Here is a 13,299-nt window from a genome sequence, read left to right as displayed (position 1 = left end):
ACAATACTGCAATACTTATGGAACAATCCTTAATTGTATTTCTAAACTGCAGGTAAAAATCCAATATAACTAACTTCTTCCTCATCTTTTAGTCATCCTTGAAGGCCCAGCTCTCATGAAAACATCCAGAGACCCTATAAACAGAACTAGTTTTTCTTTCCTCTGGTCTTCTGTAACACCTCATTCATAGCCTTTATAAATTAACCAAATGCCATATTGTAATTTAATTCACCATATATCATATTCCACTAAGACCAAGATGCAAATGATCATAAGAAAAAATAAATTTATATGCTTCTGATTTGTAAGGTACATTTCAATGTCAAAGATGTTAAAATGTCCAAAAAGGAAAAAGCCTTAATAGCAAAGAAATATAGCATATTTCCCACAACAGATAATATATTCTGTGAGTGCAGCAAACATGTCTCACCCATCTTTAGTTCCACAACATCTATTACTGTGCTTGACAGGTAGCGTAGCGGAAAAGAGTAAGTAACATTGATTGTTTTTGCCCAATTCCTTACCGTTTCTTTCATGTTGCCATTCTGTATGCTAAAGAGAAATTCAACAACCTGTTTTGTGTATTAACTTCACTTCTATGGCCTTTCCAGAGACCACTGTGAATTCATGACTAAATAACTATAAGAACAACACCCTTTTTACTGAACTCCTTAAATTTCTAACTTTTCCATTTTTACCTATAAACACTCTATCATTTGCATCACAAATATTTCTATTCAATCCTTTCCATACACTAGATTCATGTTTTTCAAACTTACTTTTTTCATTATTTTGGCAGAATCTCTTCTTCAAACAAAATGTTAGGAAACAGCCCAATGAACACAACTTCTCTGGCTGAAACAGGGGTGGCAGTCTGTTCACTTGGCACACACTGAGCTACTCAGGGAGAGCGCGGTACCGCCACAGAGTAGAGACAAGAGCACACACACCATTCCCTGTGTTCGCTGCAAACTTCCATGTGAGGGCTTCATGCTTTTCCAACCCCTGGTCTCTGTTAAACTCATTCCAAGCTTAGCTGCTGAGGTCAAAACATTCTTTCTCTTCACTATTCTACTCTCAAAGTCGCCAATATCCATGTTCAGGACTGTGTCAAGCCATCTCTACCATAGAAAGTCTTCCTGTTTACTCCAGTCCACTGATCTCACTTGTCTCTGAGCTCTCATACTCATTTTCCAGACTTACAAAGCCAGTACTTAGTACTTAAAGTAAAAACTCTCATATGCAATTGCAACTGCCATATAATTGTTTCATGTATGTATTTTCCCAACATAAGTATTCCCTTAAAGACAGGTGAGAAATGGGCCTCCCCGGTGGCGCAGCGGTTGAGCGCTGGGTTGCGAAGCTGCCCGCAACCTCTGCTGCGCCAGTTCGATCCCCAGCTGCTTCCCGGCCACCAGAGGAGGTCCCACATGGCGCGCAGACCTCTCCTGCCGCCCGCTGCTCCCCTCAGCAGTGTACTTCGGTCCTTCTGCCTGCTCTGCTCCCCGCTCTGGCTCTGGTGAATTCTCTCACCCTCCCGCGCTTCTGACTGTACCCAGTGCTTGTATGTATGTATGTATAAATCAATCAATCAATCAATCAATAAATCTTTAAAAAAAAAAAAAGACAGGTGAGAATACTTTCAGAGACTGAACACAAAGCAGACGTTTCTTACTGCACTGAAATGCAACGCTTCCTTTCCACCTGTAGATATACTTCTCATAGCCTTGGCTGCACATCACCATAGCTTTCTACTATTATTTTTATACAGATTTCTCTTGTTTACTAAAATATTTAACTTAAGCTAATATTCGTATCTAACACTACTCATTTCTCCTACTCTACTTCACATTCTTCTCATGGGTGTCTATAGCATTTAAAGTCTTTTTCTATGTATCTCATCTGACCTTTGCAACTCTAGGAGCTAAAGAGGTAAGGAATTAAGACCACTATCTGACAACTTAAAAAAGGAATGAAGCTCCAATTACATGTTTACTCCAGGTGGAAAAGCTAATGGGAAGCATCGCCTGAGCAAAAATACTGAGTTCTAATTGTCAGTCCTGTTGTAGTACAATTTTAAAATGTTATTTTCTCACACCGCCATCAACTTCACCACAAGCAGGCTGTGAGCACCCCACCCAGGCAATCAGATGCACCAACTGTGATGTCACGGGTGGCTCCTATCAGGTGTTTCCCACCCTGCTGTCCCCTGACTATGACCCATTAACATTTAAACACAGTACTAAAATCCCCTCTCGCCTTCCCCTGTGTACCCCAGCCTGACCCCCATAAAGGCAATTGGTCCATGGGTATTTACCTTTCTGCTCCCCAATTTTATGGATGAGCCCACTCCCTTGGTGCTCTCTCAAATGTGACACTCTCAGATGTGCAGTGACTGTCTCTCTAGGACTAGTGACTATAATAAACTTTTTTCTTCCTGTGCTTTTCCTTTGTCTGTTGTGGCTGCACATGATTAATGATCACCTAAAAGACACAAAATACCAGTGCTCTAGGAAGTCTCTCAGTACATAGGTCTGTAGTAATAAAAAACTTATTACTACTTGAACTACACCTCTGATCAAGTATAGATAATTTCTATCCCTAACTTTATTACCATACTCAAGGAAAATGATCTTCATATATGTGAATTATCACTTTCTCCATTCAAAATAGTTTAAGATTTCAATTTTAAAAAAGAAACACCTATGTTCTAGAGATGCAGTCAAAAAGAAAGACATACTGGTGTGCTAACCACAGAAGGTAACTTAAAAAATTTGAACCTGTGTTTCCCAAAACTATACTCCATTAATTTTCCAGTTGCTGTCCAATTCCATTCAAGAAAAACAAATTATTGCTCATACTAAAGTAAAAGTATCAGAAATATGACTGTGGTTAAAGAGCTACTGAGATAAACTATCTCAACTACAATCAATGCTGGGCACTGACGTGTCTGTCTAAAATACTAAAGCCCAGATGACACACAGGAATAGCATCTAAGAACACAGCAAATCTAATAAGGAAGACTAGAAATCTATTCATTTATGAATTAACGTGTTAAAAGAATTGTTTAATAGAATTGTTTAATAGAATTCACCTAATTTTACTGCTTCTGTATTTTAAAAAGAGGACAATTATTACTTTCAAGCCCCCTCTCCACAGTCAATCATCTAAGTTTAAGATGTATAGTAACTCCCAATATGTCTGAAGGAAGTACCTAGAATAAGACCATGTGCTCAAATACTGCTTACAATGTAATATACTCAAATACTGACACAATGTCATGTACTCAAATACTGATAACAATGTAAAAATTCAGAATTAGAGAAGGCTCTCAAACTTTCTATACAACAGAAAAAATGTTGCCATTCTTCATTTCTGATTGATGGACATCCAGCCTGTAATGATGGGAAGATCACTACCTTATGAAACAAATCATCTCATTATTTATAGCTCTAGCCCAAGTGTACACACAAAATACATAATCCATTCCTTCCCACCCCACCTAGGTCAAACAAAACTATTTCAATTAAAAAAAAGCCATTCATATAGCTGAAGATAACACAGTTTTACCTTCTTTAACAATAAAAATCCACACTCTTCAATTACTGCTAGAATGAAATGTTTTCCTCATTTCTGATCTTGGGAATCCTTCTTGATATGCTTGCCAGTGTGTCAATGTCCCATTTAAAATGTGTCACCTAGTACTGCACACAATATTGCAGAAATGGTCTGACGAGCATAAAGTACAAGGAAAGCTTTACTTATTTCTTATTAAGTCAATAAACCCCAAATCATATCCACATGTATACTGCTGTCAAGTCAGATCTTTCATCTTGTTGTAACACAGTCCCCCTTTAAATAGAGCATCTGACCTATTGTATTCATCTTGCTAATTCTGGCTCAGCTTGCCAGCCTACTAAGGTCACAGAGAATCTCAATTCTGTCCCCTATCACAGTGTTAGCAACAAAGCTTTCCACCAACTTTATCTCATCTTTGAAGTCAGTAAACATGCCATCATTCAGTCTGGCATTTCAAAAAAAATCTCCAACAGAACTATATCAACGATTAAGATAATCAACATTTTTCCGTATAATTGAGCAACCAGGTATGAGTCGTTAAAGAAATCGTGACTATCAAACCTGAAATCAAGATACATTGTTCTGAGAATGTTATTTCCTTTGTATATTCATCTGGAAACACAAAAAAGAAAGAACTTAGCGTCTTAGTGAACCCACACTGCCACCCAATGATCCTGCATTATTTCTTTAAATGCTCAAAGGTCAATCACCAAATAATTTATTCAAGGACTTTGTTAAGGATGGTTATCAAGCTCATTTGTAGTTTAGGAAATTTTGAAAAAGTGAAAAATTCTTGTGCATGCTCCATGTTGCATACTTTTTACATTACTGATAAGTGGTCTACAACTAAATCGGCAAGTTTCTACTGATCCTAGGAGAGCATCCATGCGGATCATCCTGGCTTCCAAAAGGCAAGGAAAGGTCCTTTATCTCCTTGAACAAATATCTCAAAATGAGTCACGGCTCTAGTCATTTCGGCTAGAATTGCATTTTCCTTGCTAGTTAGAAGGAGGATAGAGAAGGAGGTGCCTTTCCTCTGTTCTCTTTGCACTAAACCATCTCTCTTTTTATCTGTTCTATTTACATCATACCTTGGGCAAGTAAGTGTCTTCTTGCCTTGATTTAAAGCTTTACAGTTGTTTAAAATAATTTTAAAAGCCTACATTTATTATGAGTTTCTGCTTTCCCGACTTAATCCTTAAAACATCATGCTACCTTTTGCTTTCATTTTTGCTTTCATTTTTAATTCTGCGCTCCTTCTATCTTCCACAAACAGTTGTTTAAAATCTGGTACAGATGTCTCCAAGCAGTCATAATACTTTCTACTCACTTTTCTTATTTTTGGTAATAATTGTCTGCAAATACCTCAGATGTTAGTACTAGAAGAAATCTTAACCAAATAGTCAATAGTTCAATTTTCAAAATCACCTTTATTGGTAGATTGATTCTTTTACCTTGTGTCACATGAACAAGTCTTGGAATCAAAAGTGACTTTAAAACATGGCTCTGCCACTTACTGGAGGGCAGGTTTTCTTTTAAGAAATTAAAACTCAATGAGGTTATCTGTAAAACTGACAATCATAATGTCAACCTTACAAGGATATCATGGATTTTAGATAGTGTGGATTTGAGATAATGTAAATACCAAGCGCATCACCTAATATACAATAGGTAAACAATAAATGTTTGTTTTCTTTCTTCACAAGTATCATTTTTAAAATACCATTTCTAACTATAGTTTAGGAAAAGAGACAATATTTCAACAGCACTAAACACAGAATTTACTCATCTCTTTAGTCTTGAATTTGCTCTTTCAAGAAAGGACAAAATAGTATCACTGAAGTTCCACCATTATCTTCAAAAACATGGAGGCCTTTTCACTAATACTGTATTATTACTGAGGCTGAATATCCAGTGAAAACAGGCACAGTTTATCTAGCAGAGGACAAAGTCAACCTGGATATTCTCCTTGTCTGGTTCCTACACCATTGCTACATCGGCATATTTGCTAGTAAAAGATAACAAAGCTAGAAATACAGTAGACACACAACTGGAGCAAAAGTCAAAATACTAACCCTCATCCTTTACCATAAAGCACAAGAAAATCATTCAACCTTTCTGTGCTCTAGTTTCTTCATTTCTAAAATACCACTCAAGAATGAGAAAGAGATGCTCAATTATCCTGAAGTTACCTTAGTTAACTACAATTTCATTAAAGACTTTATCTCACCACATACTTACATAAGCAATTTGTGGTTCGATAGGTTTCCTTTGCCACAATGTGCTCTCTCACCAGGCAGCAAAATGACAAGTATTATGAACATCCAATCTTATCGCACACCTAGATCAAGAGTATAGAAGAGCATGCACACCTGTACAGTCTGATACCAGGCCAGGTTCCCCTTTCACAGTCGATTCTTACTATGTCGTTCCCAAGTACTTAATGTGTATCACAGCAGAACCTCTGAGCTATATATTTTGGCTTTTACTTATAACAGTTAAAACACAAAAATTCTTTATTAATAGACTTCAGGAGCAATTCCAAAAGGTCACAACTAGTGAGCAATAATCTGGAAGGTACTTTCAAAATGAAAATTCTATCATTTTGTAAATCTGTTATTTCTACAAAATCTATACATAGCACCTTTCCTCTCTTCCCTCCTTTTCTTTTTTCTCTTCAACTTGCTTTCATGCCTGCTCCAAAATTCCTCGAGTATTACTCAGATTTGCAATGCAGATGACTAAAATTCTATTTTCTCTTGCTCCTCTTCTCCATTCTGAAATTGTTCTCCAAAAATGCCCCTTTTAAAAAGTGATGTGGTCTTTACATTGAGTACATTCTCATCTTCCATGAAAAACTTAAAAATAGGCAATATTGTTAAGTCATCACCAACAGATCTTAAAGGCCATACTATATTATCATCTAATGGGTAAAACCAATTTGGTAGTTCAGAGGCTAAATAAATTATTCGCATGGGGCCTAAGCTTTAAGGACTTCATAATGAATTCCAATCTAAAACAGTAATAGATGACTTTGGAGAAACAAAATTACATGATTAAGCTTAACTGCTCCGAAAAAAGAAAAAACTACACACAGGAGCACATGTACATGCGCTGTACATAAACATGTATACAGGTGACATATATATGTATGACATGTTATTATAAGGTGCCTAATAGGAGAATACAAATTAACAGAAGACACATGGCAAAGGGAAACATGTTTGTATTGAACTTCATCAGTTTTCTTCTTATAGAAGTTCTGGGGAAAAGTCTGGTATAAGAGAACAATTCCAGTGGATTAAGTTAGGTTTTAAAATTAATGTAAATAGGCCGCCCTAGTGACACAGGAGTTAAAGCCACCCATATGAAGCTATCAGCAACCACTGCAACATGAGTTTGATCTCCAGACAGGGAGCTGACCCACATGGTGCAGCAGACCTCTCTTGTCTCATCTGCTGCTCCCCTCAACAGTGTATTTCAGTTAATCTGCCTGTTCTGCTCCCCACTCTGTCTCCGGTGAATCCTCTCACCCCTACACCTCTGACCTACACCCTAGTTCTTGTATGTATAAATAAATCTTAAAAAAATATTAAATGTAAATGTCAATTATTTTGTTGGGTCCCCATTTTCAACAACATGGTGACAAGAGCAGGGCCAAAACCAAATCAAATAGCTGGCCACTGTAAGTTAATTATAGATTTAGGTATCAATGGTTCTTACAGTAAGTTCTAAATTCTTTAAGGAGAGAGATTTTAACCCCTGAAGAGTCCTTTATCTAGGGCTCTTTAGCTATCAGAGTACAACATGGGGAAAAAAGTAGTTCTTTTTCAGGAAATCATCTTCCATGTTCCTCATCTTTGTTTCCAAAACATCTTTCACTTAGTAAAACAAAAGAGGTGAGGAAAAAAACAAAAAGATAGCATTTTTTAAAATGATAGATGAAAAAACAAAGTAAGACAAAGGATGTTCTTAAACCAGCAGTACAATTACATAGTTGCTCTCAACTTAAAATAGGATTTATTCTTTTCCTTCAGTCAAAGTCAAACTCTGAATCCCAAAAAAGGAAACAAAATGTATGTAGGTGATACATGTATTTAGATTCTACTACAATTTCAAGAAATTAAATGCTAGTTACTCAGGATTCTGAGACCAAAGCACAGAACCATATCACACTGAATATACTGCCAAGGAACGAGGTCCCCGCTACATTGTCACTAACACTGTCATTTCAAATAAAATCAAGTATGAAGAATACCAGGTTCAAAAATTGGTTTCATTTCATTTACCTTGTATGGTTTTTTTTTCTTGTTTTTTTTTTTTTTTAACCACATCATCAGATCCTTCCCCTACAGCCTAAAGAGTAAACAGAGGATGGACTGCGAAGAACTTTTAACCACACACCCAACCCATGTTCTTCAGCTAGCCATTATTTTCTATCAAAGCTGACTAGCAATTTTTTTTCAAACCCTGGTAATATAGCTGTCATGATGTTTAGAGCAAAGCTTGTCCCATAAATTCAAAAATACCACTCTCTTGGGGAGGGAGGAACCAATATAAAATAAGCAAAAAAGTACTGAACAGTAAATGAAGACACAAAGTAAATGATCTGAAATTCCAGAGTTCATTTACAAAAGAGACATACAGGTCCTTATTCCTCATTGTTTCCCTTCCAGAGGATACCAGAGACCTGGTATCATACTCTTAAATGTCTTAAAAGCAAAACGCCAGAAATTAATGAAAACAGATTTATTTCATTTGCCTCTTAAAACTACTCTTGGGGCATTGTCCCCAATTCCAAATTATTATTTTCTACATTACCTTCTACAATTTAATTTAGAAAACTTCTGTCAAGAACCTACCACGCTAGACACCAGGGTAAACGCTACAAACAACTGGGCCCAGATTAACTGTGCTTATTGGCAGAAATTGGTGTATTTCTGGTCTTTGTAACATGGTTATCTTAAAATTACTGAGCGTACCTAATGAGAAAATAAACTCTTAAACATCAACACAATTTAAGATCTTCATTTTCAGGGAAGAAAAATCAACTGTAAAGTTAAAATTTCCTCAATTAAGTGCCCCCAGATCACGTGAACTCCTTAAGAAAAAAACCTATCCCTGAAAATGGACTAAAGATTCCTATTGGGCTCAACAGGTATAGCTGGACAGTACCGGTGAAATAAAAGTTTAAGTAGTATTTACCACTGAATCCATTCTCTAATGCACACCTGACACCCATCTTTTTCACCTTTGCCTCCAGGATCACTGCTGAAAACTAGACTCTTGGTTCTGAAATTTCCATATTTAGGATCACCTAATTTGTTTGACAGGCAAATATCTTGACCACACCCCCCAAAAACTACTGTTCCAGAAGTTAGAGCTTACACATTTGTAATAGCCACCATTCATGTGAATCTGCGTTAAGTTCTCAAAAGATCAAACTCTTGGTAACAATGGCTTCCCCTCAAAGAGGGCAAGGAAAAAACCCTGGATTGTAATGGACATCAATTAGAGAACAAAATTGACTATTTTGAACCTAAATTATAGGTTAATTTTCTTACTCATAATTCACTTATGTTTAATAGGCAAGACAAAATATAAGTAAAAGAACTTTCGCTTGCACAGTGCAAACATTCCACGCATCAAAAACAGACACGTTTCTGAAATACTCAAGTTATTGGTCAACATTTAGGAAAGAAGCAAGCTAAGGAATGTAATCTTGACAAACACAAATTGTGCTGCAACAGCTTTAGAGGGGAAAAAAAAAACCCACACTTAGAATATTCTCTGACTAGGTTACTACTGTGTTGTCGACCCAGGACCCACTGGTCCCATGTGGCTATTTAAATTAAATCAAAATCAGGGAAGGGATTAAAAATAATAAATTAAAATCAAATCAAATTAAAAATTCGTGCCTCAGTTGCACTAGCCACATTTTAAGTGTTCAACTGTCCCAAGTGGCTAGTGGTTAACATACTGGATAAAATGGATGCAGGGTATTTCCATCATCACAGGAGATTCTATTGGACAGCACTGGTTTGGAGGTAATGCTTACCTGAGTAAAAAATGTAATCTCTGTTCTGAATCAGAAGACTCTACTTGGCATTTCCAATTTTAAGTCTATACATCTATTTTAGGTATTAAATGTAAAACAAGAACACTACCATAATTTTTCTAAACGCTTTTTCAAGAAAGGTCATTTTTAATGACACGCTTATTCATTGCAGACTGTCAAAATAAAAATATTTATCCAAAGAGGTCTGAAAGTATCAAAGACACTAAAACCAGCACTAGATTTTCATCAATCAGAACCAATGAAAACTAATCAAAGTACTAGAAGAAAAACGGTATTAAGACAGGTGCAGAAAGGTTAAAATACTTTATAGGACTAGTTTTTCAAATACTTCAGAGCCACAGAACCATCCATTTATCTGCATATTATAACAACAACTTTTAATTGGTTTTAAAATGACCTTGATGCAATTAAGTAAAATGAGTGACATTTTACTAACTTCATTTTTAATTGCTTTCACCACCTTGACATTAAAAAAACACCAGATTTACTTAATTTTATAAAGCACTATTAAGTCAAAATCCTGTCAAGTCAAAATCCTGAGCAATCCTTGTGTTACAGCAACTTAAGATGTAAAAATTGATCAAGTGATTATTCGCAACTTAAAATGTTAAGTTTTCACTTTATCAATATCTAGCTTAAAACAACCCAATGCAATAAAACATAAAAGCATAGGCAACAAGAAGCTGAAGTAATGAGAAGTAACTCTGAATTTAAGAAAAAGCTAGCCTTATTACACAGAAGGAAAAAACCTTCAAATAACTTGCAATTCTACACTTAGTAAGCTTTAAACCTACTGTCCCTTAAAAATACAAACATCGTTTTATAGTTTTAAAGAGTTCAAGAGTATTCAAACATGGCCTCTAAATTACAAGACAATTATGATTCTAATCAGGAATTTTGCTCATGAAAGAACAACTTTATATATAAAACTGTCTTAACAAATTTAAACCATAAAACTCAATACTGAAACACGCAAACATGAAGGGTTCACCCTGACCATTCCAGAGTTACGGTACTTAGCATACTATTCCCGTATAAACTCCTAATGATCATGTTTGCTTTTGAGGTCTAGGTTAAACCTAGTAAGAATCAGCAAAGCAAAACAATAATCAATCATTATTCAAAACTATTTCAAAGGTTCTTAGAGGAAAGATTGTAGGAACTTACCTGCAACACTAGTGATTGTAACTGGAACTCCTTGCACTTGAACACCTGCAGCACCCAGGTTGGCAACACTCACTGTCTGAAGGTTAGGCACTGATGCAAGCTGGGCAGTATTCAAAGTTATTGGGGCACCAGCAACAGCCACAGGAGCAATCTGAGCAAGAGTTGTGCCACCACTTGAAGACACTGGGGTGATGGTTAACTGTTGGGATAACCCAGCATTCTGAACTTGCAAATTTGAAAGACTCTGAATATTCTGAACCTGTACAGTCTGCCAACTGATTTGCCCTGAAGGTGTTAAAGTTGGAGCCCTAATAAGCACCTGAGTCGGATTTACTGCTTGAAGTTGAACATTCTGCAAAGGCTGCTGCTGGATGGCCTGAATTGTCTGCCCTGACTGGAGTTGAAATGACTGTGGTGGAAGTGCCTGAATAATCTGTTGCTGAGGCTGTTGGATCTGGATCTGTTGCAAGATAGGCTGGCCTACAATTTGCACCTGCTGAAGAGAATTTGATTGCTCCTGTGCATTCTGTATTCCATTGGGCTGAAGCTGACTAGAACTCTGGGCTTCAGACTCAGTAGCAGCAGGTGTTTGCGATTCTTCAATAGTTCTTTCAGAACTACTGGTTGAAGTGCTTGCATACTGGCCCGTGTCTGCTGAGCTCACTAACGTGTCACTGCTCGTCAGAGATGTTGAAGCAGTGGTTGTGCACGTAGTGGAGGATGAGGGAGATTCCGGCATAGTACTGGCAGAAGCAGTGGTGGTGGTGGGTGTAGAAACTAACTGACTCCCATTGGAAGTCCCACTATCAGTAGTTGTTGTAGGCTGGCCAGCCTGTCCAGTCCCTCCTCCAGCAGCCACGTTGTTTATCACTGGCAAAGCTAAAGTCACTCCTCCAATGTTAATAGGTAGAGTTGTTACAACTTGAGCCTGAGTACCAGGAAGGGTCTGTAATTGCAGTGGTATTGAAACACCAGGTCTAATTTGGACTGGAACTGTCTGATTTGCCAGGTTTTGAGCAAGAATATTACCAGAAGCTGTCCTGTTAGCAGCAGTGAGTATAGCTTGATTATTACCTGCAGAAATGAGTTGAATTTGACCCTGCAAATCCTGTAGAGATGAACTACTAGTTGGATTGATTTGAATTTGCTGGCCTTCCACTGTCTGAAGCTGTGGAATCACTTGGTACTGTACACTACCACTTGGATTTTGTACTTGTATGACTTGAAATTGACCAGGGGTGGAAGAATTACCTGATTTAGTTTTTGTAGGAGATGCACTCCCGTTATTACTGTTGGAAGAACTAGACGAACTAGAAGCTGGCTGAGAAACGTTACTTTCTTTTGAAGCAGGAGGAGTGGAGGCAACAAGTTGCCAAGCGTTTCCAGCAAGTTGTGTTGTTACCAGTTCTAGCTGTTGTGGTTGATTTTGAAGTTGCACCAATCCTTGGCTTGGATCTATAATAATTTGTTGTTGTCCAGTTGCTTGATTTTCACCAGGAGTCCCTATTTTGCTGCAAGTAGCTGCCAGTAAAGCCAGAGGAGAGGGCTGAGAGTCCTACCCAAAATGGGTGGGTAAAGGAGAGGAGGGAAAAAAAAGTGGGCGGATTTAGTGGAGGCCAGTAGTTGAGAGGGGGTTATTTATTTATTTTGACAGCTCTACATTTCAGAACTTACTCAGGATGTGCAGAAATCAAAAGGAAATATGAACAAAAGTAGTAAGACATAAGAGTAAGGAAGCAGACCCTGTAACACAAAGTTTAAATAAAAGGAAATTTCTAACCAACTTTCTTAAAAGTGTTATTTTCCTGAACCCAAAATGTCCTTGGGAAAATACACACCATTGTTGTTATTATTATTTTTTTTAATCGTCTGAGCGCCTGATGTAATTTTAAGCAACGGTATCCCTCACACACGTGAGATCTTTTTGCATTTACAATTTAAGTTCCTCACTCTCAGAAAGATGCTTTCGAGTGGATAAACGTTTTTATTCTGGCCGTCACTTTGGGGCATTTAAAGGGCACACTCCCTCTCTCTCCCCTCACGTCTCGTGACGGATTTTTTTCCTGTTTGTTTTTACCTGGGAGCCTGAGGTTTTGGGTTTTTTATTGTTATTCTCGGGCTCAGAGGGTTTCCCTCCTTCTGCAGCCATCGCCGCCGCCGCCGCCTCCTCCTCCTCCTCCTTCTTCTGATCTGCAACAAGCCCCCCGCGCCCGTCCCCGACAACAGGTTATTAGGATTATTAGCATTCGTCTGCCCCCTCCCCGCGCCCCCTCCCCCCGAACATCCATCTCCATAAACCCGAGCTCCACGCACGCCGGCAGGGGTGGGGGAGAGGGAGGGCGGGGAGGAGGGGGATCGCACAAAACGTGGTTTGAAACCCGACCCATCGGCTCCAGAGCAACACCCAGAAGGAGGTTGTTCTCGCTCAGACATTAAGACAAAACACAGCCCTCCTTCCCTCCCTCGATTCCCTC

At 37.9% G+C, this 13,299-nt stretch overlaps 1 protein-coding gene across 2 annotated transcripts in view; it reads right to left on the bottom strand.

The window, feature by feature from the left end:
- Positions 1-13,016, bottom strand: part of SP4 (Sp4 transcription factor) — a gene marked incomplete at its 3' end in the record, with an annotated part of 64,725 nt that extends 51,709 nt beyond the window's left edge. The window contains exons 1-2 of one of the 2 annotated variants that reach the window (XM_084230257.1): positions 12,903-13,016; positions 10,826-12,380 (exon numbers count right to left, since the gene is read on the bottom strand). In XM_084230257.1, coding sequence (XP_084086383.1) covers positions 10,826-12,380; positions 12,903-12,974 — 1,627 coding nt within the window. In that variant the 5' untranslated portion in view covers positions 12,975-13,016. The remainder of the gene's footprint in view (positions 1-10,825; positions 12,381-12,902) is intronic. The other variant, XM_084230258.1, reaches the window with a different exon arrangement.
- Between the last annotated feature and the right edge of the window lie 283 nt (positions 13,017-13,299).

This window comes from Talpa europaea (assembly GCF_964194135.1).
Source record: "Talpa europaea genome assembly, chromosome: 3".
Taxonomy (NCBI): Eukaryota; Metazoa; Chordata; class Mammalia; order Eulipotyphla; family Talpidae; genus Talpa; species Talpa europaea.
This window is presented reverse-complemented; position numbering and strand designations above follow the sequence as displayed.